Below are 26,058 nucleotides of genomic sequence, written 5' to 3' on the forward strand. Positions count from 1 at the left end.
AAAAACATGGACAAGGTTTCCAAAATATGACATTGCCAAATTGAAGAATTAACTCGTTCTAAAAGCAGTAGAATAATCATATGCCAATATGCAGCCACATTGCTTAAGCACACAGCCAGACCTCTACTGCTCGATCGGGAAACCTGTCTCAAGCAAATTATTGTCGCAAAGCGCATGGGTCTTCATACAGGTCCAAGATCTAGATCCTAAATGGCTCTCTCTCTCTCTGTAAGAGCTCCAACTGCAGACTTAACAAGTGCAAATCTTTCAGCCATTTATTATGCTGCTGGCCAGCACTACTGCACGCTCGGCGCAACTTCTTAAAACCACTTTACCATGCACATGGTACCCCAACCTGCAATGAGAAAATGAATATTGTGTTGAGTCACTGGGCTAAGTGAATTGGTCAAATTAGGCAAGTACATCAGCCTTACACAGGCACTCCTAAAAGAGTCAAATAAGCCTGAAAAGACTATACCTAGAAAGTACAACCCAGGGTTCAGCTATCCATGCCTAGGAAGTGGCGAAACTGTATTGAGTATGTGGAATGCCTGCTTTCTACCCCTTAAGGGCAGTTTAGGGGCAGCCCTTCCTAGAAACATCATCAACACGTGCAGAACAGGAAGGGCATTGCTCTCATTAAGTTTTCACCCGGGCAGGCACCCCAGGCGCAGCACTCACCTGGGAGACATTGCAGTTGTATCAGGAGACAACGGGACCTTTATATGTTCAAAGTGATAGAGAAGGATCTTGTAACTTGCCGTTCTGTCGAACTATTGCATTCTGTGTGTGAATGTTTTGCCAGGTACTTCATCACATATAATTTCTAGCCCCTAGCATTTTATTATTTAGATGCTCTTTACAACATTTAGACTAAGAACCTTAGCTACCCCTTAGCTATTAATAGTTCTAGATGGACATATTTTTATACTGCTACAATTCCAGGTCTTTCTCTTTGCATATAATGTTGTTTTATTCTTTTTTAAACATTAGTTTATTTTTGCTTGATGCATTTTCTTCTAAATGTTTCGAACACTAAAGATTTTAACCTTGTAAAGATTTTATAAATCTAACCATAAACTCGAATGATTGACTGACTACTCATAATACCAACATCAGTGTAAACGGTGCGTTGCCTGGGTTTCAGAATTTTATAAGACCCTAATTGAAGAGTAATTCTGAAAAAGCTTGCATAGTTGCTTTGCTGGTTTGACCCGGGAGAAGAGGAGGACTAGCAGCCTCCTGTGATGTTGGATTGCATCTGCAAGAAGACTGACTTGATCTCTGCAAAGACCTGCGAAAAGCCAACTTGACTGGAAGGTTTCTATGTGAGGAAGCTTGATGAACTGAGCCTGCCCAAAAGCCACATGGTCATCACAGCCCATCTGCTCAGGAGCAAACAAAAAAACTTCTTGATCGAGGAACTGCTTTATTTCTTTTCTTTGTGGGGAGGGTGAGTCTTTACCACCCCCCCACCCACTCATCTCAAACGTGTAGAATGCACGCCTATCCCCATCTTCACTAGAAGGACTATTTACACCTGTACTGTGGCTGATTGGAGGAGTCTATCCTGATTCCTCCATATTTCAACTTTAAAATTTAGCGTAGCAGTTGTGGTTCTGAATATATCTCCAGTTGAAGCCAAACCATATTCAAGGCTATCCATAAACTGACCAGTTCCTAGTTCAGCGTTTTGGCCACCTTTGGTCCCGAAGGTCCTCACCACCTTCAGATAATCTTTACTGTTACCTATATGTTCTCATATACAGACCACTGGTGAAAAAAATATTCTTTGGCCTGAATAGTCATACCTGGCTGACTATTCTCAACAAGCCCCTCAAAAGCGCAGGGACCGGTTGAAATGTTCTTGGAATTTAGTTGACTGGTCAGTATCTAACTGACACCAGTGACCGGACATTGAGTTACCAAGGAATCGCTCCCACCCTGCCAAGAACTGGAGACCCACAATTTTTAAGTTCTGTGCACTACCCTGAATTAAGCCCCACAGGATGTATAAAGTGCAGGAAAGTAACATGCTTGCGTGCTTTGATTCTGGATTTTAGAGTAGGTTTTTCATCGTTATTGCATGTGTGCTAAAACCTATCCGATTTAGTGATGCTAATGATGTTCGTGGTCCCCAAACCTAAATCTGTGATAACTGCTGTAAGAGGCATGTCCTGTTATAATGGCGCAATATTTTGACTCTGGGTGTGACTGTAAAAGAAACTCCTAGGCTCAGGTCTGTTCTCGGACCATGTCATTTCATTTTCTACCTCCGTACTAAGGTACGTGGGTATATTTTCAAAACCGCTAAAAGTTGCTTTTTGTTTGTAATTTTTAGAATGCTCTTAAGAATGGAGAAAGTTCTGAACTGTCAACTAAATCGGAGAAACCTGTTGGAACAAAAAGAAAGAATAATAAAAAGAACAAGTGTCGGAAGAAAAGTAATGCTGCACTTTTGAAAAAGGTAAACAACTTATTGTAATAGGAGTATAACGTTTACTTGAGAACATTAAAATGTAATATTTACGCAGTTAGGAAGGTAACCTCTCAACATGTCCAGGCATAAATGTTCTGAAACTTTTATACCTCTATCAGGTATGCAATGTGATTTGGCTAATCAACATTATTGACAAGTAGTTGTAGTTGTGTTAATCATATTTAGCTAGGGATGAGTGAAATCGAACAATTCCTCTAAATGTACAGTTAAAGCAGTAATACACAATTTTCAGCAGTGTTATCCAACTCTTAACACCTTGTACTTTAAATTCCTCTTTAAAAAGGCCAGTGTTTTTAAAGATTTTTTTCTGCAAGTAAATATTGTATCTGGACTTTTTCGAGGTTCATTGGTAACATTAAATTAAAGAATGTCGTGGAAAAGCAGTACCTGCTGAGTGTTTTCTTTTCTGTCTGCACCACAGCATTTTATTTTGCTGAAAATAAATTCCAGCAATTTGCATGTTCATGTTTAAACATTTTCATTAGTATATTCTATTACAACTTCTCTGTAGTGCCTTTGTAGCAACTGACGGACCATAGAGCTTACATGCAAGGCATGAAGGCCAATCAATGTTAACAACCTGGGGGCATGGCCAGCAGCATGGCTTAGTAAGACGTGCTTTCGCCGAGCTCCGGCTGAAAGCTTCATCCGCCATTGATTCTGGTGCCTTGCAGACCCGGAGAACACTGAAACTGCTCGACTTTATGCCCCGCTGTTGCCTGCAGTTGAAATCGGGAGGCATGCTCCGCTAATTGAGCCTGGAGGGCTGAAAATCTGGTTCGCTCGGATGAGCTGGAAAACCCCAAGATGGCGCTGCACAGAAGCTTAGGACTGGAGGCACTGCATCGGGATCGGGCCTTTGGGCTATTGAGGTGAGGCCTGGTGGTTGATTGGATGCCTGCTTGAACTTGGCTGGCCCCTCTTCCCCGGGACACTACATCCTTGTGAGGGTACCTGCTCGCGGGCATGACAGGCGGGCATCACACGCACTGCAGGCCGAGGGTGACTTGGACTACAGGACACGGGGAAGTGGAGGCTGCCTGAAACCTGAACCTGCCCGAACTCACCATGGGAAAGGATAGGGACCCGAAGCCACCACGTCAGGGCAAGATGGACCAGTATGCAAAGGTCATCGCACCACCCCAGGAGGAGCGCCCAGGCGCCCGCTTAGATACGGATACCCTCCTCCAGGCATCCAGGACGGCGCTAGAAGGTCAGATTGGCGCAGTGGGGTCGGAGATGGCGCTCTTACGCCAGGACCTCAGGAAACTGGCTGGCAGGGTCACAGAGGCAGAGACGTAGGTGGGTGAGACGGAAGACTCAGTACATGATCTCCACAAGGGTATGAAGGAACTCCAATCCTCTCATAAGGACCTGCTGTGGAGGGTGGACGATGGGGAAAACAGGGATCGACAAAACAATCTCCTCTTTGTGGGCTTTAGAGAAGGAGTTGAAGGGACAATTATGCCGGAATTACTCTACACCTGGCTGCGGAACACCTTCCCGGCGGTCAAGTTCTCTTCTTGTTTTGTCATAGAAACAGCCCACCGGGCACCGCTGGCCCGACCACCTGCAGGGGTGCAGCCTAGGCCCGTGGTAGCGCGCTTCCTGAACTTCCTGCATAGGGACATGATACTTAAAGAGGCCCAGTAGCTAGGGGAAATACGACATGAGAATACACACATAATAATCTTCCCGGACTATAGTAGGGAAGTACAAAAACAAAGGCTCACTTTTGAATATGTGAAAGCTAAACTGAGGGAACGCAAGATGCAATACAAGTTGCTCTTCCCTGTGAAATTGAAGGTCCTGTTCCTGGGCAAATCCCACTTCTGCCAGAAGAGGCTTGGCAATGGCTGGAGTAGCGCCCCCCCACCTGGGGCGCCTGGAAACACAGACAAGCGGCAGGGCACCTTCCGGTGGAGCTGGCAACGACCCCTGGACTCTCAGCGCATGCTTCGGCCCCGGCAGCTTCGAAAAGGGCCACACCCTGGAAGCCACCCGTATGCCCTGAAGGGCACAGGCAGACTAAGAAAACGCACGGGTGGATCCCTTGGCTCCCGGCGAGCGCCCATGCGCTCCGTCCCTTCCGGACTGCTTAAGATGCGCAATGACACTGAGAAGGACGCTGGAACTGAAAGCGGACATTCTTCCTCCGGACAAGAGGAGGTAGTGTGAACCTCGATGCACCCCTTGGCAGCTGAAATATTAGCGATGGAACAATCAACATTGACTGAGGCGGGGGCATCCCAGAATGAACCCCCGGATTCTAACTCTTGAACAGGGGCCTGCAGGGATGACCGTGGTTTGGACTATTGTGCTGGAGCAGGCAAGCTGGACATGCACGCCCTCTAATTTACAATCTTTCTTTGCTGATCTCGACTCTCTTCCTACTCTTCTTTCTTTCTTCTCTTGCACTGACGTCTTTGACCTTATATTTTTTGGCCTTTGTCCTGATGGTTCTGGGACAGCCGAAGGAGTTTGAACTTGGCGTAAGTTGGGCAAGGGAGGGCGGCAGACCTCTGCCTGCCCTAAAGTCCACTCCCCGACATATTGCTGGGGATGAGTCATGGGGGAGGGGGAGCGCTTGTTTTCTGGTTGGGAATGTTTTGGGTTATGTTTTGTTTCACGTTTGTTTAGAACACTGGCGGCAGGATCGCACTAGTAGGCGCACATACCGTCCACCCCCCGCCAGGGATGAACTCGACACATGCCACTCCACGGCCTCCGTGACAGTGCATAGAACCCCTGTAGGTGGATTAGTGACTGGCCCCTACAAGGTTCTCACGTGGAACGTGAATGGTCTAAGGCAGTGGTTCCCAAACTCTTGAGGACCCCCACTGAATCACTACTGGAAGCCGGGGACCCCCAAGCAATTTGTACAATTTAAATTTCTTTTTAAAAACGCTTTTTGAAGCGGAGGTAATTTCAAGAGGGAGACATCCTGAATTGGGTCTGTTGGCATGGACATGTAGCCATACAGCAGTGTATTATTTAGTGGTACAAGTCTCCTGCTTTCAGCCATAGCAGCACCTCTACATTCTCATTCTAGAGCCTTGGAGTGGTGACCTTTCCTTACAGCAACAGGTTGAATGATTGTGAATTATTAGCATTTTTACCTATTCACAGTTTAAGAAGGTCTAAAATATTATACAATTATGAAGCATTTTATAATAAAGACATGCCCCAAGGAGCAACAAATATTGTGAAAATTCTAACAAGATAGTGCACAAAGCGATGAGTCCAGTGTCCAGAGCAAATTCAAGGTCTATATTAGGAGTTCATCATGGAAGTGCAAGAGATGGCAGGAAGGTGTCTGCATAGGAGACATATTGTTTCAGCGAGATCATGGAACAATGCTATGCTAATTACCATAAACCCTTGTTCGACATATCTTTAATCACAGACAGAAGAACATTTTACCACCAAGGGGTGAGCAGTGCAGTTAAGGCATATTTCAGAGAGGCCTCGCGTGGCACCTGACATGACAATCTCCTGTTAGGATGCCCACTGCCCCCATCCCTTGCCAACAACAAACTGCAAAGGCTACACAGAATAAGAGCTTGATATGTCTGAATATGAAAGCTTGACAGCACACATAATTCACCCAAGGACTTGTGGAAAGTGAGCAATCGGACAGCAGCACGAAAATCCAGCTGCTGATCCTGGCTGCATCTATTTTTACCTGCCTGCAAGTAAGGGTAACCTATACACATGTGGCTTTCAACGCTATATTGCTTTTATTGTATTGCCTGTATTTTAATTGTTGTGTCTGTGACTGCTGTTGTCTGTCTTCCCCCGCTGCTTGTACGTGATCCGTGCCCCTTTTACTTCCCTCTGTTCCCCTCGCTGTCCCCGTGCTCTCTCTGCCCCGTCTTTCCTTCTGTACCCCTCGCTGCCCCCGTGTCTCTGCCCGGTTTTCCTTTCTATACCCCTCGCTGCCCCTGTGCCTCTCTGCCGGTTCTGCCTTCTGTTCTTAGCTGCCCCTATATTTCTGTATTCTGTATTTTACCTCTGTGCCACTCGTTTTTTGTGCCCTTCTGCCCCACTCGTTTTTTGTGCCTTTCTGCCCTCTGTTACACTCTTTTTTTATGCCTTTCTGCCCTCTGTTCCACTCGTGTTTCCCTCGTTTTTTGTGCCTTTCTGCCCTCTGTTCCACTCGTTTTTTGTGCCTTTCTGCCCTCTGTTCCACTCGTTTTTTGTGCCTTTCTGCCCTCTGTTCCACTAATTTTTTGTGCCTTTCAGCCGATGTGCCCCCTGCGGCCCACCCCCCTGACTGCCCACTACTCATTCTCTGCCCCTGCCTCCCGATTGTATTGTAGTGGTCTCGCTGCCCCTGCACCAACATTCACAGGTCTTGTGTGCTGTGAGGACGCACTGGCGTTTCATTTTTCACTACGACAGGCATTGACCCCCTGGGAATGTCTCACGGACCCCTAGGGGTCCGCGGACCACAGTTTGGGAAATGCTGGTTTTAGGGGACAAAATTAAGAGAGGACTGGTGAAGGCACTGTTCTGACCGACTTTTTCGGCCCTCCTTTGAGGGAGGATGATTAAATATGACTCCAGTCTATTATCATTCTAGTATAGGGATTAGAACCATAGACAGGGCCTATTCATAAGGCACAGTAATGCACTTCCGTACCCTTTTCCGTAGATCAGGGCTTATAAACTTATGTTAGGGGATAGATTCATTAGTATTGGTGATAATCCGTCCTTTTGCAAGAGTGTTAGTATACCTTCTATGGAGTTATGCTTATTTCGGGCCTTGTAGGCCTCAAACGGGAGAGACTCCATCTTGCTTTATGCCCCGGCAGCTTGAGATGCTTCTAGGTCAAGTGTAATGTTTTAGTTTCGAAGTGTTGTTCGCTTGGAGAGAACCGGCTCAGGCTGGCCCTTATCGAAAGACTGTATTTTTCTCCACTCTGAAGACACAACATCAGGCCGGCCGGCTGGGAACGTGTCCTTGGTACGGGGAGGTACAAGAATTTGGTGGGCGACAGGTTACTGGCCGTAACTTTCCATGAAAGGACAAGCTTCCATATTAGCGAAAGTGTTAGGCTGTGAGTCAGTCAGTCTGTAGGCGGCAGCTAGCCGTTCGCATCAATGCCATTAATTATTTCCAGGCAGACAGTCGCCATTTTGAAGTCCGAGAAAGATCATGAAGCTGATACTCTCTGAGAAAGATTGAAGAGGAAAGAGGAGTATTGCAGAACGCCCAGAGACCGAGAGAGAGACAGCAGCTAATAAAAGAGGAAGGTTCCAGTGACTTGGAGGGAAGCAGAGAAGACAGAGCATAGCGGTGCAGACGTGTACTCGTGACTGCTGAGGTGTGATTCTAAGACGAGCCAAGGCACAGACGAGAAGGAAACTTAGATGACTGCCGAACCCCGACTTCATATCCATAAGGTGACGTCAGCCCATATTTCATAGTGTGCACATTCTAACCTTTTACTTTTCTTTGCAGGATATATGTTATAGTATAGTATTGTGTTTTTAAAATCATTGTAATAAAATACCCCAGTTCTTAGTGAACCAACATGTGCCTTGTATTCTTGTTCAATCAGGGTAACCTGGTCTTCTAGTCGGACATCGTTTTCATGAACGGATGTAATTCCCGGTCAGGTAAGAGGTGACTGAACAATGAGGGAGAGAGGGACCATTTGATGTTGAGAACAGAGGGTACATGATTCAATTTGGCAAGTTGTGCTAATTCTTGTTATTGTAGTATCATCCCGAGTAGCCAATGAGAGATTCCTTCCAATAGGTATTTATAGGAGAGTGATCGTCGTTGGTAAGCGGCGTTAATGAGAACACCAGGGGGGACACTGGTGTGTATTTATTTTATTTATTTATTTTCAGAGTTTTATATAGCGCGAACAAGATCTTTGCAGATATCAGAGCGCTTTACATAGAAGAGTACATGAGGGAACAAAGTCAAATAGGTAGGTCGATAGTTCACAGAGTACAGAAGGGAACATGAGGGAACAAAGTCAAATACGTAAATCAGTAGATCATACAATACAAATAATACAATTGGGTGGCTGCAAAGCAGTCAAGTGGGTGATAAGACAGCTCGTACAAATAGATAAGTGGTCAAGCAAGTAATAAAGATCATCGCAGGGTGTTGATAGGGTTCGAGATAGTAGTACAGGTGAATTTAGCCATGAGGATAGCTTTTACTTCTTTTTTGAAGAGTGTAGTGGAAGAGAGAAGCCTGGTTTCGGGAGGGAGTGAGTTCCAAATCCTAGGCGCCATTCCTGAGAAAGAGCGCTTGTATGTTTTCTCCTTCCGGAATCTTCGAGGTTTCAGCAGAAGATTGTTTGCGCCTCTCGTGTTTCTGGTTCCCCCAGAGATTGTCAATTTCTGAGCAAGGTAGCCGGGTGAGTTTAGGTGTACAGCCTTGTGTGTCATGCAGGCTATTTTCAAATGTATTCTGGCTTCAAACGGCAACCAATTCAGGGATTTCAAGTCAGGGGTGATGTGGGAGTGCTTTTTTGACCCCGTGATAAGTCTCGCTGCAGCATTTAGAGATGCTTTTAGTGGTGCGGTTGTAGTTAGTGGGAGTCCGCAGAGGGAGGTGATGCCGTATTCAATTCGTGGGATGACTAGTGCTTGCACCGCTGTTTGGAAGTCTTTGGCTGGGAGGTAGGGTTTAAGTTTCCTCAGAGTATTGATCTGGAAGTTCGCTCCCTTTGTAGCTTTGCTGACATGTTGCTGCATGTTGAGATTGGTCTCGAGTGTTATGCCTAAAGATTTTGCTGATTCCACGATGGTGGGTTGGACATTGAGTGCGGTTAGGAGTTTAAGCCAATGTTGAGTGGTGGTTATCTTCGCTGGAGGTGCGATCAGAAGGAACTCTGTTTTCAGGGCATTGAGTTTGAGGTGATTGTCGGCAAGCCAGGATTGGGTGCATCTGATCGTTGAGTTCAGGAGCAGGATGTCATTGGGAGATTGCAGTTTGAGGTAGAGTTGGGTGTCATCGGCATACATGTGAAAGTGTACATTGGATTCTTGTAGCAGAGTGGTGAGCGGTTCCATGACTAGGTTGAACAAAGTTGGGGATAGAGAAGATCCTTGGGGGACGCCTAGCGTTACAGGTACTGGCGTGGACATCAGGTTGTTGCTCTTGAATTTCTGCGTCCTGTTGCGGAGAAAGGAAGTGAACCATTTGAGGACAGTTCCAGATAAGCCCATTCTTTTGTTTAGTAGTTCTATTAGATTCTCATGTTTAACGGTGTCGAATGCGGAGGAGAGATCGAGAAGGATGAGGAGGCAAGTGTCATTTTGGTCTAGCATTTGAAGTGCGTCGTCAATTATGTGAGTCATAGCCGTTTCTGTGCTGTGTCCTGCTCGGAAACCTGATTGGTGAGGGTTGAGGAGATCGAATTGCTCAATGTGTTTAGTCAATTGTAGTTGTGCACATTTTTCCAGCAGTTTGGCGAGAGTGGGGATATTGGTGATGGGACGGTAGTTGTTGAGATCCGCGGGGTCGGCTGTTGGTTTCTTTAGTAGAGGTGTGACCTGACCAACTTTGAGGGAGTCAGGTATGCTTCCTTGTTGGAGAGAGCTGTTGATGATTTTAGTCCAGAGAGGGAGAATCAGTGGGGTAAAGTCTTTTACTGCGAAGGCAGGGAGGGGGTCCGTGAGGTGATTGGAAGGTTTCAGGGTGCTAAGTAATTTGCCAATTTCTTCTTCCGAATATGTGTCAAAGGTTGACCATGTCGCATTGTTTTTTGGTTCAACGGGTGCTGGGCATTTGGGTTTGGAGTAGAGGCTTGCGTCAGTGAGGAGATCGCTTTTTATTTTGTCGGTTTTTTGGATAAAGAAAGCAGCGAAGTCTTCACATGAGGGTACCACACTCCCAGTGTTGAGTGGTTGTGGTAGCTCTTTGGATTGTGATTTGATTAGCTCAAACAGTTTTCTCGGGCGGTTCTTTGCTTGGTTAAGTTGGAGGCGGAAGAAGTCCGATTTTGAGCGTTTTATTTTCCTGAAGTAGGCGTTTCTCTTCTTCTTCAACTCTTTTAGGTGCATTGCAGAGGGGGCTGATCTCCAGGTCCGTTCTGCCATTCGCATGTCTCTTCTATCTTCGTTGAGACTCCCGTCGTACCATGGTTTGGAGATTTTAGTGGCGACTCTTTTTAGTTGCATAGGTGCAGCCTCATTGATTATCGAAGTCATAGTGTTGAGATAGTGGTCAGTCAAGGTTTGGACGTCCGAGGCGCCTGCAGGAGGGAGTAGGAGATTGCAGCTGTTAGGGGGCAGAGAGCCAGGGTTGAGCTTTTTCGTGTTTCTTTTCCAGACCTTGGGCTTGGAGAGCTGCACAGGGTTGACTTTGACTTTTTCGTTGATAAAGAATGTGATAATGTGATGATCTGACCAGTCACAAGGTTGGATGGATTCAAGTTGGATGGATTGCTCCTTGGAGATGATCAGGTCGATGATGGAGCCTTTCTCATGGGTCGGGCTGTTGCATATTTGAGTGAGGTTCAGGGCATCGAGGAAATTTTTAAGACTGTTTACCACTGCGTCGCTGCTGTCATTCCAGCGGAGGTTGAAGTCACCAAGGTATATTTGGGTGAGCTGGCGACCGGAATTGGTTGAGATCATATCCATGATTTGTTGGGAGAAGGTGAGGTTGTCCCTGGGTGGGTGGTATATGCTGTGCAGAGTGCATATCGGTTTGCCCTCACTGATGATGTTGAGGCAGATGTATTCACAGGATGTTGGGGATGGCAGGGATGTGGAATTGACTTTCTGAACAGAGAGGTTGTTCTTGTATATGCATGCGATTCCGCCACCTATTTGGCCTGTTCTGTCGAGCCTGATAATGTGGAAGTTGGGAGGAACCAGAATGTCCATTATGGGTGTCGAGGATTCAGTTAGCCACGTTTCAGTCAAGATGATTAGGTCAAGGCCCTGCGATAAGAGGAGTTCAGCAATGGCTGCTGAGTGTCTCGTCGCCGATCTGCAGTTGAGAAGCGCGCATTTGAGGCGGGGTGTGTAGAGGGTGTTAGATTGTTCTAGCGAGAGAGGGACTTCTCTAAGGTTAGTGGGGATGGAGGCTCTGCTGTTTAATGTGGGTGGTCTAAGGGGATTTGGGTGTATCGTGGGAATGTTGCGGTGTGGGGTGCTTGTGTGAGTTTGTGGGGCTGGATCATAGGAGCGTAGAAGGGTGAGTGTGTCGAGGTCAGAAGAAGAGTTGTGGGTGCGGCGAGGGCGGTTGTTGCGATTAAGAGCTGGGATTGATGTCAGCTTGGGGCATAGCTGAGTGCGAGAGTTGGCCTGAGAGGTGGGGGACACATTTGGCGGGGAGGTGTGGACGTGTGAGGCGTTGCAGGGGCGATGCTGAGGACTACGGGAATTGCTGCGCCTATGAGCAGGGTTTGAAGCCTGGTGTGGGGCGTGGTGAGGGTGGGGGACCGCCGGGGGGGAGGGAGGCAGGCTGGGATGGGGGGTGGAGGTGGCTGGGTGGAGTGTAGGACATGTGGAGAGTCGTTCTTTGATGTCCTGGATGTCTTCTTTGATCTGAGTGAGGGTGGCCATGATGAGTTCCATCGTAGGGTAGGTGGTGGGGGTGGGGGTGGCAGTCAGGGGTGATTGGCTGGCCAGGGAGCTCGTGTGCAGGCGAGGGGGAGGGCTGGTGTTCAAGCAGGTCTGCGTTGTGTTGGAGCGTGGGATAGGGTTAGGGAGGTGAGAGGTTCTGGACTGTTGGGGAGTGGATGGGATAGGGAGGAAATTGATGTTATGGGTGGGGGCATTGGCGGTAGGCGTGGGGGACAACGTGTAGGCTGGGAGACTGGTAGCTGTGTTGGAAGGAGGATAGTAGGGGCTGAGAGTAGGAGGGGGGGTGGGAGTGGAGATGATCCTGTTAAGGGGAAGGGGCGTTAAATTAAGAGAGGGAGTACGTTCTGCGCAGTAGATTGGTGGGTAGTGAGGACTGAGAATGGGGGGGGATAAAAGGGGGGAATTGTCAGAATGCGTGTGATTCTGGTGCTGGACTAAGTTGGGAGTGTTAAGTGTGGGGATTGTGCTGTCAGCGCCGAGCGGGGTGTAAATGCCCGCTGTAGGTGTGGAAGGTGTGTTGAGGGTATGTGTGGAGGTCCGGACGTTAGTGGAACGGGCGGCGTATGAGGGGGAGCGATCTATGTCTGAGATGGGGTGCTGAGTTGGGATAGTGAGGTTGTGGGTGGGGGATGGGAGGTCAGGGGTGGTAGGTGTGTCCCTGATTGAAAAGTATGCAGCTGAGAGGTCATGGTTGGTAGAATTGGGGTAGATATGCGTGTTTGTCCGTGACTTGGAGAGGTGTTCTTTGAAGGTGGGGAACATGTTGTCTAGCAGTTCCAGGTTCTTGTCTGTGGATTGTAATAGGACAATCCCGGTATTGTAAATAGTGATGGTGGCTCTGCCTGGAAAGACCCGGGACGGGGAGATGGAGAGAGTTTGGCTGTGTGCGGATTTTCTCGTCGAGGAGACGGTGAGTAGGGTGAAGAACGCTTTTCTCCATTGAGCTCTGCGTGTGGTGTGGAAGATGATATCGGTGTTCAGGGATCCATTAACCGGTGAGAAGTAGGTGTCAGCGAAGGGCTTTTCCGAGTGTGACCTAAGGAGGTTGTGTTTAAAGCGTTTGGCGGCTTTTTTGGTGAGTGATGGTGGATAAATGATTTTGTATGTATGTTTGCCGATGGGGTCCATGTTGCGTTGCAGGATTAGGTGGGTATGGGAGGATGCATTAGTGGACTATAATAGTACCAAAGTGCAGAAAGACAAGCTTGCAGAAACGGGTGCAAACAGTTGGAAACACAATGATAAGTCACAGCAAGCAAGATGTTATAAAAAGTGACACTAGTACTCAGCCAGCCTTTCCAGGCTATGAGAGTGAGCAGTAGGGCAAATACATACGGTAATTAGTAAGGTACAAGGTGTAATAATAGGCATAATACTGATAAAAAATAAGGGTGGGGTACAATGGGTGAGTGCACTATACTATAGTTGATAATATTGATATTGGAAAGGATCCAGATACACAATTTACAAAACTCAAAATTCAAAAATCGAGGGTGCCACTGGTTGTCTGTTCAACTGGTGTGAGGTAGAAATCTGTGCATTTACAAATGTTCAGAATACAAGTGAAAGTGGTACTCGTGAGGGCTCCAATATACGAGGTAATAGTCTGTGCGTACAGGTGTTCAAAATACCGATATAGGTGTAGTACTGCAATGATGTGTAAACTCTCTTGCCTATGTAAGGTAGTAATCTGAGTAATACAGATGTTTAGAGTAGAGCTAGAGCGTACTAATGCAGTGATGGCAAACACACTTTCCTGTATGAGGTAGCAATCTGTGTAGTACATACATTCAGATAAGGCTAAAAGGGCAATATTGCACAATATAGTAATAGGTAGGCATTCTTTCATATATGAGGTAGTAATCAGGTCTAAACAAGTAATAAAACTATAGTGAGTATAATAATATATAGACATAGGCCGGCATTCTGTTATACTAGTCTACAATACTATAGTCCCATAGAGGCTGGAGACTAGACTAAGATGGCCGCCAAATAGTTCAGATCAGGCAAGTAGTCCTTTGTTTGTTGCTAAGCAGGTTGGGAGTAAGAGAGAATAGTCCTCTTTTTGCTGCTATTGCTCTGAGCACCGGGGAAGAGATTCCACTTCCTGTTCAAGCAACCAGAGCTCAAGTCTGGCTGGGAGTCTTATCTCTATGTGGGGGAGTTGAGCTGAAGGGGCGCGTGGAAGATAGAAGGTATGGGGGGATTTATTGTTACAGTTTTATGGCCCCCGCCATTTTGTACAAAGGGATAGAGTTTTTCAGTGAGTTAGGCTTTTCAAAAAGAGAGTCGGTGGGAGGGAAAAGTAAATACCTGAGTTTTGTGATTCAGTCCCCCTTACCAGCAGAGTTAAATAGAAGCATTACAGAAATCCATAGTTGACTTCCTCCGGATCCGCCGGATTGCGTATCGGGCTGTGAGTGAGAGAACACTGGGGGAGACACCAGTGCTTAGGTCCACCAGATTGTGGACCGGATTGTAAGGAAGAGCGCACTAGGGCTGCAGCCTAGTGTATAGGCACGCAGGATTGTGTGCCGAGTGAGCACTGATGGTGATCAGTGTGTAATGGTAACTAATCAGAACTGCCCTAGGGTAGATTAGTCTGGGCCTAGGTTGCCGTGAGACTAACTGGTATGAGTGAGATACTGTAGAAAACCTATGCGTGTATATTGCTATTTCCCCATCCTTAGGTACGAGATATATATTATATATATATATATATATATATATATATATATATATATATATATATATATATACCTATTGTAAATACGTTCTAAGGAGGGAGGTGATTACGTTCTGACTGGGTTGGAGGTGCTCTGAGGAGCTGATCCCATCTGGTTCGAGAATCCGGTCGTTACAGGCACATATTAAACGGTTCCACCCTGATAGTCCTCCTCCAGGAGATCCACCTTAAAGGAACGAAGTGCGAGTTTCTGGCAAGAGGAGCTTACAAGGTACTGGCGCGTGTGGGATACACGGCAGGCTAGCAATTTAGATTTAAAAATCCTCTCCTTTTACGGTGACCTAGACTTTGACGGACCCCCATGGCACTTAGGTAGGGGTGACAGGAACATAGGGGCAATAGCGGGTCATGATAGCCTCGATCTACGCTCCCCCAAAACTGCAAGCCAGGACACTCTCCGGATTGGCCGATGTCCTGCTGGACACACTGGACACGTTGCACATCGTAGGTTGGGTCTTTAATGACATTATGTCCACCCCCATGGACCGCTCGTGGACCCACGAGGATGGCTCCCAGACTACGCCCATGGTCAAGGTTTTGACTACACTAGGCCTGACAGATGTGTGGCGACGGCTGCACCCGACCACAAGAAGGTACTCCTATTACTCGGGGGCACATAGGGTACATTCCGGACTGGACTATGTCTTCCTCCCCAGACAAGCACTTGGGGCTGACGACGAAGCAAAGTATTAGGCTAGAGGTATTTCTGACTATTCACCTCTTTTGGTTCGGCTGGGTGGGAGGCCTCGAGCCAGTGGTGGAGGTTGGGAACGGACGCCATGGGATTTACAGAATAGTGAGATAGTGCAGGGCGTTAGGGCTGACACGAACGTGTACTTTGCAGAAAATGTGGGTTCGGTGTAGTCCGGAGTGACCGTATGGGAGGCTTACAAGACTGTCCTCCGAGATAGAGCTCAAAATCGAATATCCTGGAGGAAACTGAAAGCGCAAGAGGAGCCTAAAACCTGGAAACCCAAATACTAGACTTAGAACAGCGGTATTTGTCAGGAGGGGACCCTAGGGTGCTTTGGCGCCTGCCCTATACCAAACAGCAATATAAAGCCTTAGCAACGGACGAAGCCAAAGCACAGGCACTTGCGACCTTACACAGGTTATATAATGTTGGGAACCAGTCTGTAAAGCTACTGGCCTGGCTAAGCCATAAGGAAAGGGATGCCAGATGGATTGAAGGTGGGGTTGATGGTCAGGGACAGCTACAGAGAGGGGATGCCCAGATCGTCCAGACTTTTGCTTCCTACTTTCGGTAATTCTATAAAGCCAGGAAATTGGGTGGGTCAGAAGAAATCATGGACTACCTGTCTACTATCCAAACCTCGATCTTAACGGACGAGGACAAGGAGACTCTTGAAACTGACATAACAGCCACTGAAAATAGAGAAGCAATAGCCAGACTCTGGCAAGGGAAGTCGCTGGGTCCGAATGGACTCCCAGCGGAATTCTTTAAAAAAGGTGTAGATCTACTGACGCCCCACCTCCTGACGCTCTAAAGACGCAGCCCAAGAGGGTCTCCTCCCATCAGACCTGCGATGGCCACGATCGTACCTATATATAAACAGGGCAGTCCTCTCACGCTACAGAGAAATCAGTACAATGGGGGGATTTCCTTGCCAGATGTGGAAGCATATTATTGGGCTGAACACTTCGTCGCCGATAAATGAATGGCTCCACGCACCTGCGGATCACCCGACGTATAGGCTGGAAAGAGACACTATGACACGCCGCACTAGTTTACACTATTTGTATGGGGGGGGCCGGAAAGAGGCGATTACTCCCGGCTACGCAGATAACCATAGAGGTCTGGGACAGGGCGACAAAGATGATGGGGTGGTCACAGAAACCGACCAAACAGACAACAATATGGACCTGCACATGGCTAAAGGAGCTTCACAAACTCACAGGTTTTAGAGTATGGGACGATATCGGGATCTCCACATTGGGGTACCTGGTGCCAAAGGGAAAACTTAAACCCTATGGGACTCTGGCGGCAGAATATGGACTGCGCCCTACTCAGTTCCTCAAATACGCGCAACTGCGCCATGCGTGGAGGGCATAGACGGCGCTCACCGCTGCATTGCCAAAATATGGCCCGCTGGAGGGTCGTCTGTTGCAAGAACAGGTACCCAATAAACTAGTGTCACTGACTTATAAGACACTGAATAATAACACTCCGGACAGATTAGGGAAACTGAGACCAACATGGGAGCAGGACGTGGGCAAGATGTACACAATAGACTGGGAGGCAGCCTTGGTTTTGAGCCGCTCACACTTGATCTTTGCGATGTTGCCCCTGGTCGTGGCGAAACGAGACGTGGCGCGAGCGTGGGAAGCACCTGGTTGGGGAATGGCGGCGGGGATGGATATGTACAAAAGGGTCACATACAAAGCTAGAAGATGTCCCCGGAAATTCCGCAGAGTATGGGAAAATGGAGAAGGTACCATGGTCTCGATGAGGGTCTTGGGCCAGATTGACGCACTGAGAGTCCTACTGACTGAGGCTATGTTTCAAGTTGCCGGAAGGCGGGCTATGGGACCGAGACCTGTGGGGAGTCATTGGGGGATAACAGAGAATTGCAGAACTATGTACTGTAGGAGGTTGCTAGATCTTGTTGAATTGATGCTCATGATGTCATTGTGGATGGTGGGTGGGGGGTTGGGGGGCGCCTGGGTGTGTGGTTAACTACCTGTGACTTGCCCGCTGGGCTTATGTTGGTTATAAATGCAAATAAAAACATTTAAAAAAAAGAAAAATAATGTTAACAACCTCAGCATCCCTTAGCCTCCCTAACTCATGACCTTTTCCTGACCTCCCCTTGATTCCACAATGTCTCCTTCCTCATTATAGTCTCCTTCCTCATTATAGTCTCCCGCTTCAACCCCTTCACCCCCCCAATGCCACAATTTGCTAGATATCGTCCATTTTCAGTTCATGATGATCTCCGAAGTCTTAGGGAGCTATGATAATTGAATAGCCTCCCCTCAAGTCTGAGTGACCAGCTGAGACAGCTGCTGTCCCCCACTTGGTATATCCTGCCCAATTGTTTGTTTTCCATCATTGATTTTCAAGTCTTTCAAGGATCTTGGGCAGGTGAGTGCCCAAACCAACTTGGCCTGGAACCCCAGCATTTGTCCCCATTCTTCTCAAATACTAGGTTTCTCTTCTGAACCTTGATCATTGGCTTCCGCATCCCTAGTAGCTCCAAGTTTTTTATGCAACAAGTCTATGTACTTGGTTTATCATGGCCACTTTCCCATGCTCCAAAGAGCTACAGCAGACCGTTTCGCTACTAAAAGTGCATGTGCAATCTGCTTCCTTTTCTTGGTGTTAAATCGGAAGTGATCAGATGCAGGTCTTCCCAGTAGTACAGTCTCTGACTGGACTACCCCATATAGTTAATAAATAGTGGCTAGAATCTTCATGCATAAATCTAGCAGGTTTGGACATCTCCAGAACGCTTGAGTGAGCATTACGTCCCTTTGCAACCTCTCCAGCATCTGTCTGATTAACTTTTTTCCCATGTGTGCATCATAGGAGGTCTTTTAATACTAGTATTGTAACTGTAACTGTGTGTGTGTTGCGGAATATACATACAGACTACCATACATATACTGTTAGGGTCACTTACATTTGTATTATAAATTGTAAGTAATTAAGCAAAAAATAATTACATTTAAATTAATAAATCGGTAAATAGGTCATTATTCAAAAATAACTTTAAAAATACGTTTACAGCTATTTTGTTTTAATTGATGCAGTGTCCAAAATGGATTTTTGGAGCTTACAGATGGTTAGTGTCAGGGCTCGACAAATCTAAAAAATCTCACTTGACCTGCAGGTCGAGTGAGTAGACTTTTCTACTCGACCTAACAGCAATGCACTCGACCCACAATTGATCGCATAATGGACTTTTTTCAAAACATATGCAGCGCCAACAACCCAGGAAAACGTTAATTTCATCCATTTACCTCCCTATGTGTGTATCAAAGTGCTGTGGGGAAGGTTTCTGCGAACATACATGGCAAAAAAAAATACCTTAACTTTAACGTGTATACGTCAGCCAATTTCAAAAGGATCCTACAGGCCTTCCTCTCAACAGAGCAACAGTCAACTCTGCACAGCCAAACAGAGGGGGACGGGGGGGATTGGAATCATACCAGGAACGTCAAGTACGCTTCTGAGAGAGCTTGCCACTTTTCTGTATTGCCCATTTCATCTAATATACTGCTTGAGCTAGGAAACCAAAGAAGGCCTAAAAGCGCTCTCTAAGATAACACTTAGGTAACTGGATAATACCCAGAACTATGCTAGCTAATGAAGTAGTTTCACGGACCACCCCTGAACCAATCAAAGCAGTCATGTGTTCGATGGGGTTGCAGCTGCTACTGGAGCAGATCAACAACTTTTCACAGCATGACCTTATTTCACAATGATGCCAATATATGTGCAGCTCGCCCTCATTCAGCACCAGTTGCACATGTGACCTATGTGAGAATTAAGGCCTTTTTCTCCAGACCACTGCTGGAGTTCTGGTCAATGACTAGACTTCCAGTCCTGGATTTTGGGGCTGGGAGTTAGCTGTGTCTGAGGCCTCCACTGCCATTCTGATGAGGAGGTCTATAAGGGCTTTATGTGTATAAGGGGAGACAATCGAGTCCTGTGGGGTGTCTCTACACCCTTGTTCTTCAATGCTGGTGGTTTGGCTCAATGGGGCGTAGAAAGGGTCCACAATACAAATTCTAAATTACCCTGGTGCCAGCGACATCTTTCCAAGACTCTGCATATCTCTGCAGAGCGTCGCAAAGCCTAAATGAGGATATACTACACCTCAGTGCAGAAAGAGAGTGAGTATTAGCACTCAGCAGTTGCAGGAGTGAGATTGCATGGATCCCTAAGTATGTGGCCGGCTTTCCGTCTGCAGGAGACAGTCACCTTTCAATGTAATGCTCCCTACTGTTTGGGTGTACGGCAGACCCTTGCACCTTCATGCGTCTTATGCACTCAGAAAAAGAAAAAGAAAGGTTTTAACACGCTATTCTAGCACATGCTACAGGAACCGCAGGAACAGCAGCAGTGCGACGGTGCTCAATACAAATGTCATGTAGGGGTAGGTGGTAACTGGCACAACAGATAGGCAGAAACTGATCACACTTACATTCAGAAAAAGTAATGTAACACTACAAAAGAGGCCAATCTTTTACCGCAATGTCTCAACCATTACAGAACAGTCACCAAAAAAACGCGCTTTTGCACATGTACGGTATACAAAAAACATTCACATTGCTAATGTGGGTTGGACGACAAGGAAAGTTTAGGAGCTCATTTGCGCAACTTGTACACCCTGGTCACAAAGAAAGTCAACTTGATACTCTAGAAAATGTCTGCGGCAAAGAAGAGGAACAATTGTCTGAATCATTAATGTCCCAGTGCCGGAATGTAATGCTTCAGAAGCGCACCACTTTCTATCAATGCAGTACCAGGTGATCGGAGTAACCAGAATGTGCAGAGGTTTAACAAGTGCGTTTTACAAAACGTATACCACATTAAAGGTGTGCAACGCCCAGAAAGTAGTTTACTCTAGTTAAAAAGATTTTTAAAAATGTTGGTGCTGCAAAGTGAGGTCACGTTTCTTCTACACGAATTGTTGGACAACTAGGTTACCACTTTTGAAAATAATGACCCAAATTAAAGTCGAGTTAGTCAAGGCAGTCTGCCATCTTCAGAGCACTTCTTTGCCCTGCCATGATACAGATAGCAACTTCAGACCCCCACCAGCACAGTATCTAGACATTAAAATAACTTTCTATGCAAGTTACAAAAATACAAATATAGACACATGGTTCCCTGGTGACGTGAAAAACACACAGAAGGAGCGTGGTTGTAAGATGTACTGCCTTCAATTTTCTACCGATTGAAATGGGCAAACGAGGATTTTGCTGCACAAGCTTTCACCAGTTATTCAGCTAGTCCTATGAATGAAGGCTCACAAAAATGATCAGAATTAATTTTTCTTATAACGTAAAAACAACAAGCCATGATAACCTTCAACTCCCTGCACTGCTCACCAAGCATTCGAACAGGCACGGACTCACCCAGCAGGCCTGACCTACAAGAGAACAACGCAGACAACAAGGGGTGGGACAGAGGGGATGGGAGCAAGCATACAGATAACGGCAGGTGAAGGGGCAAGTGACGGACAACAGGGTGGGAGTGGCTGGGGCAAGAAACATGGAAAACACTCAACACCACGGACAATGGCAGGATGGCAGGTGGTAGCAACAGTACACAAGGGAACCAGCTGAAAAACACTAAGCACTCCATCAGAGATGAACACAAAAAAAAGAATAGACGATCCAATGTAAAAGTGCCGGGGCCTACCCTTTTGCTTTTGATACCGGCCGGGTCGCGAAGCCCCCAGACAGTGCCATGATCAGGGGATTACATGCATACAACGGGACGGACACTCAGGAGACTCACCTGCGGGTAGCATGCTATAAATAATAAAATTATTGCGTGACTCAGCGCGCCCCAATGCGCATGATAACATTCACCAGGTCCACTCCAGACCCAACCCTAAGGGTGAACATAAGACCGCGGCGGAGACATTCATCAATAGTGCACTGCCAGGTAGATTTTTAAAAATCGTCATGTAATATTTCACGAGGAGAGACACGGAACAGTCTAATACTACTAAACTGACATCGGTCCCTGCAACAAAACCGGCCCCCTCTCATAAAACCGGCCCCACCCCATCCAGCCTACCGCTGTTGAAAAAGGAAAGCTAACGCTGTTGGAAAAGGAAAACGTAGACTCGGAGGCTGACCTAAGGTGAGACAACATGACGGAGCCTCGTGTAAATGAAAAGAAATTTAAAAGTGACTCACCTCTGCCAAATCGTCCCGCACTTTGCCACTGAGTCCCGACTTCACCGAGGAGAGCGCGTGTGGTGGCGTGCTACGTCACTGCTGCACTTTCAGCAGCACAGCGCGGGGGCAGGCCAGGGCTGTCATTGGTAGCGCTTTCGCGCGCTACAAGATTGACGGCCCTGGCCTCCAAACAATAGGCAGTGTGATGCCCCCTAAAGACTTTAACTGCGCACCGCACCACCTGCACTCCGCCTATCGTGCGTGCGTGCATGAACATGCTGCCCCCTAAAGCCTTCATCGCGCACCGCACCGCAATGCGCTGCCACCTAGAGCCTTCAACTGTAACTGCACCTATCAGATAGCACTCGCCAGGCCGGTCAAGTAGGCCTTGAAACTGACTCGACCTGAACAAAATTCACTCGCATTTGCGAGCGGGCGAGTACATTTGTCGAGCCCTGAGTGTAAGATGCAGTGTGGTGTTTTTAGAGTTTGGAATGGGTAGTGTATAGCAGTATTATATTGTTTTAGAGTTAAGGAAATGGTAGTTTAAAGTACTAAATTAAAATTCAATTAAAAGTTATGTTAGCATAGTAGTGAACAAATATAATTATTAAAAGATACATTTAAATTGAATAATCGCATTAAACATTAGTTGTAAAAAAGAATTTAAATGTAGGTTAAAGTACTACTGACAAATTTACCTGGGAAGGAATGGCATTGCCAGGGTAATCGCATTGATGTAGAGGTACTCCACATGTAATTAGTCCCGATGTGATGACCTGAGAATTAACAGTTGACATTCCTAGAAACAAACAAGTGACACTAGTAATAGGGTAATCACTCTATTTGGTGTGTAAAAGGATCCAAATTTAGGTGAGGCCCAACTACGAGACACTCTCCTGTTCCTTGCCCTCAGCTGTGACCTGTCCCATTCCGCTACTAAAGTTAAAGATTTGCACTCGAGCACCCTACCCCTTTAATAATTAGCTCTGTTTTTTTGTTTCTAAGATGTCGGTGATTGTGTCCCTAAGGAACTACACCTGCCCTACATTAGGCACCTGGATTGTAGAGATGGTGGATCTGTATTGTCAGGCATCCACCTTAGTTATCTGCAGATACATTTAGGAACTTCCTTAGGAATGACTTTTAGGAACTTCCTTAGGAATGACTTTGCATATAGGATTGTTACTCCTCCTTTCTAGTCCCTCTCCAAGGAAAAGTATTGATACAAGAATTGGTGCTAGCACAGCCTGCTCGAGTCCTTTCTAAATAAGTGTGATTCATGCAGCAGAAGCAAGTATGACTGACATACTATAAATTCACGTTTTGCAGAGGTATTCAACCCCTCATATTAATTTAGACTTTATTCAGTTGTGGACCCAGTGAAAATCGGCCATTTCTGCATGGTCCCCCTGCCACCATCCTATTGTTCGCCTTTTGCTGGAGCCTATATTTTGTTGGCTTTAGAACTCTTTGCCCATTACCCTTGCTAACCAGGAGAAAAGGTGCCTGTGCCTCTCCTTTTGTACATGGTTAAACTGACTTATTTTTAATTGCACATTTAAATTGCCTTTAAATCTCTTGTATATAATGTATAAAGTGCACCCATGTCCTTGAAGTTAAATGCCACTAGTGGACCGTAGCAACTATTGTGCCATCCTCTACACTGGGCAGGGTAAAGGGATTTTGGGGCGACCATGTGTTGCCTGACTATTGCAGTGTAAACCCTGAAGTGTGACCTGTCAAAATAACCCTTTTTGATATAAGACCACCTTTCTTTAAATATTAATAGGTCACTACTTTATATGCCTTGCTGCCCACGAGGTAGGGTGCATGGTGTTTAAAAGTGGGACATTTAGAAAATTAACATTACCATTTCGCTACAGTGATGTAGCCCAATTAACTAATTTCACTGTGGCAGGCCTTAACTGTCTTTTGTAGAATATCAGAGTCCAGAATCTCCGTAATGGGACTAGCTAGAAAAATAATTAAACAACTATTTTTAATAGTTATTGAAAATGCGGTTCAGCGGGAAGACGGATATTTAATAACTATTTAGGGAAAAGTAACTTTAAAAAGTTACCTTTTTCCTGCCTGAACTGACAGAAGGCTAATTAGCATGCTCTTCTTCCAGCTCCCAGCCTTGAATAGGTGTGAATTGCCTCCCTAGAGCAAACAGGCGGACCTGAATAGGCAGAGATGACTACTATGAGATAAATAGAATATGCATGGTGGAGACTTTAGGCTTCCTTTTGACACAACTGTGTAACATCCTGCTTGACAGGTCCATTGAGCCACATGTAACACCTGGGTCACACTTGAATGGGAAAGAACAGGATGCCAAGACAATTCTTGTTGATCCCCTCTCTGGTTGCAGGACCATGCGTATGTCCTTCCAGACTTCTCTCTGGGGTTTTTTTATGTGTTAGATGTGGTAGAACACCAGGATTACCACATACCCAGAGCTCCAGTTTAGTGTGGCAGAAGACTTTCCCCACCTTTGATTTTCCCAAACAAATGGTATTTTGGGCATAGTTGCAGTAAGGCAATCTGGAACCTCTGCATTAGTAGCTAGGTGAGGGCTTGGAAACATTTACCCAATTGGTAGAGAAGGGCCATGAATCACTCTCTCACATAAATGTGCCATCCCCATAAACCGTGTTCAGAACATGGTCTGGACATTCAGAAGAGGATTGTACCTGTTGATTGTGATCAGAGAGCAGCTGGGAAGGCCTGGTCCTTCTCTCTCTCGTACTCATGACAAGGAAGTGGACTCCAAGGGTCGGTCTTCTGACCTGTGGAAGATCTGAAGAGGATTGGACCTGATGTTTCTGACACGAGAGGACTGAAGGACTGGACCTGCTCCCTATTGTAAGAAGAGAATTGCAAGGCTCAATAGGCTGAACTCTTGTATGGTTATAGGGAGACAACATGCTGCAAGTGGTCTTTTCCTGGAAGTTCCTGACTGGCCAGTCGCAACTGATCCTGGAGTGGATCCTGCTGTTCTCATTTGCTGGACATCTTGTGAGTCTCCTAAGTGCCTCACCTGATGTGGCCTTAAAGCATACTCTTCTGTTTGGTTGGGACTGAAAAGGCGGAGTCTAAAAGTAAAATCTTTGACCTGGACAAACCTGGTTGGTATCTTTCTGTCTCTCTGTAATGTTCAGTCTCAAATCGGACCTGGTCCCAGTCTACTACGACTATTGGCGTTTTGTGCTTTTTGATCCTTTTTTTTGTTCACCAATTTTTATTGATTTTTAAATGTATAGGATGCATTAGAAAAAGGAAGAAGCCAGGTACAATACTGTTGTCGCCAAAAATTACTGTAGGCCTTCCCCACAATCTTAAAGGAAGGATATATGAACATGCTTGTGTGAAAGCCTGTAGGCCATAATATTCCATCCATTTCTTGCATTGACGTTCAAATTTGCGAGGGCAGCCCAGTGCCACTTCAAATAGTTTCTTCCAGCGTGGCGCAATGATCCATTCCCTTATTCCAATCAGTCAAAGTCGGTGGGTCCTTTCTAATTGGGGGTATTGTCCCATTTTGCCACTACTGTGGCTATCACAATGAGGTATCTTCCCCCTTAGAATGACCTGAATTGCCCGTGGTTACATTTTTTAACGGTTCATTACCCGTTAAAGGGGCAACTGCAGTCTTCGTAAGGACAGAGCGACTGCCCAGCCTCTCCTCCACTGTACTGCTTTGATCACTTCCACAGCTGTTGTTCGGTATGACTGAATTGATGACTTGGAAAGGCCATTAGTGACTAGATCCTTCGGGACTGTACCAGACGTTAGGCCACCTGTGTCTATTGAGGTGTTTTTACGCTTTCTCATCTTGGGAGAAAACGATTACAAAGGCCGGGGATTGGGAGAGGGGGAGGGGAACTTGCACACCTGCATAGGGGAGCAAAAAATACACAGGATGTCCACTACACAGTCTATTGTCTGCTTATATCAAATAGATGTACAGTGCAACACAAGAATACTTTGTGGCCTTGCAGTTATCAGAGGGGGGCCCATGATGGGACCAAGACTGGCCAGCCAGGATTGTAGCAGCGCTTTGTAGTGTGATTAGATCATGCCCCCTTCCTCACAGGTGTTAGCCAATGTTGGGTTAACAGTATCGTCAACCATGGGGTTTCTTTCTGAGAATGTAGTCTACAGTATATGGGGAGGGGAAGGGAGATGGCCTCCGGAGACGAGCCGTTGCATACTGTTAATGCAAGAGCGACACACATGCGGTACGCAGTCATTTAGTAAGACGGTCATAACAACATTGAAAAGAGGCAGAGAAAAACAGATGGGGTCCTCCCCAAACAACCAAAATTTCCGTTCCCCCTACTTCCTCCACCTGATA

At 46.4% G+C, this 26,058-nt stretch overlaps 1 protein-coding gene across 1 annotated transcript in view; it reads left to right on the plus strand.

Moving 5' to 3' along the window:
• SMN2 (survival of motor neuron 2, centromeric) overlaps positions 1–26,058 on the plus strand; it is a 393,528-nt gene that overhangs the window by 94,747 nt on the left and 272,723 nt on the right. The window contains exon 3 of the mRNA XM_086960809.1: positions 2,342–2,467. Coding sequence (XP_086816935.1) covers positions 2,342–2,467 — 126 coding nt within the window. The remainder of the gene's footprint in view (positions 1–2,341; positions 2,468–26,058) is intronic.

Source organism: Lissotriton vulgaris, chromosome 3_1 (genome assembly GCF_964263255.1).
Source record: "Lissotriton vulgaris chromosome 3_1, aLisVul1.2, whole genome shotgun sequence".
Taxonomy (NCBI): domain Eukaryota; kingdom Metazoa; phylum Chordata; class Amphibia; order Caudata; family Salamandridae; genus Lissotriton; species Lissotriton vulgaris.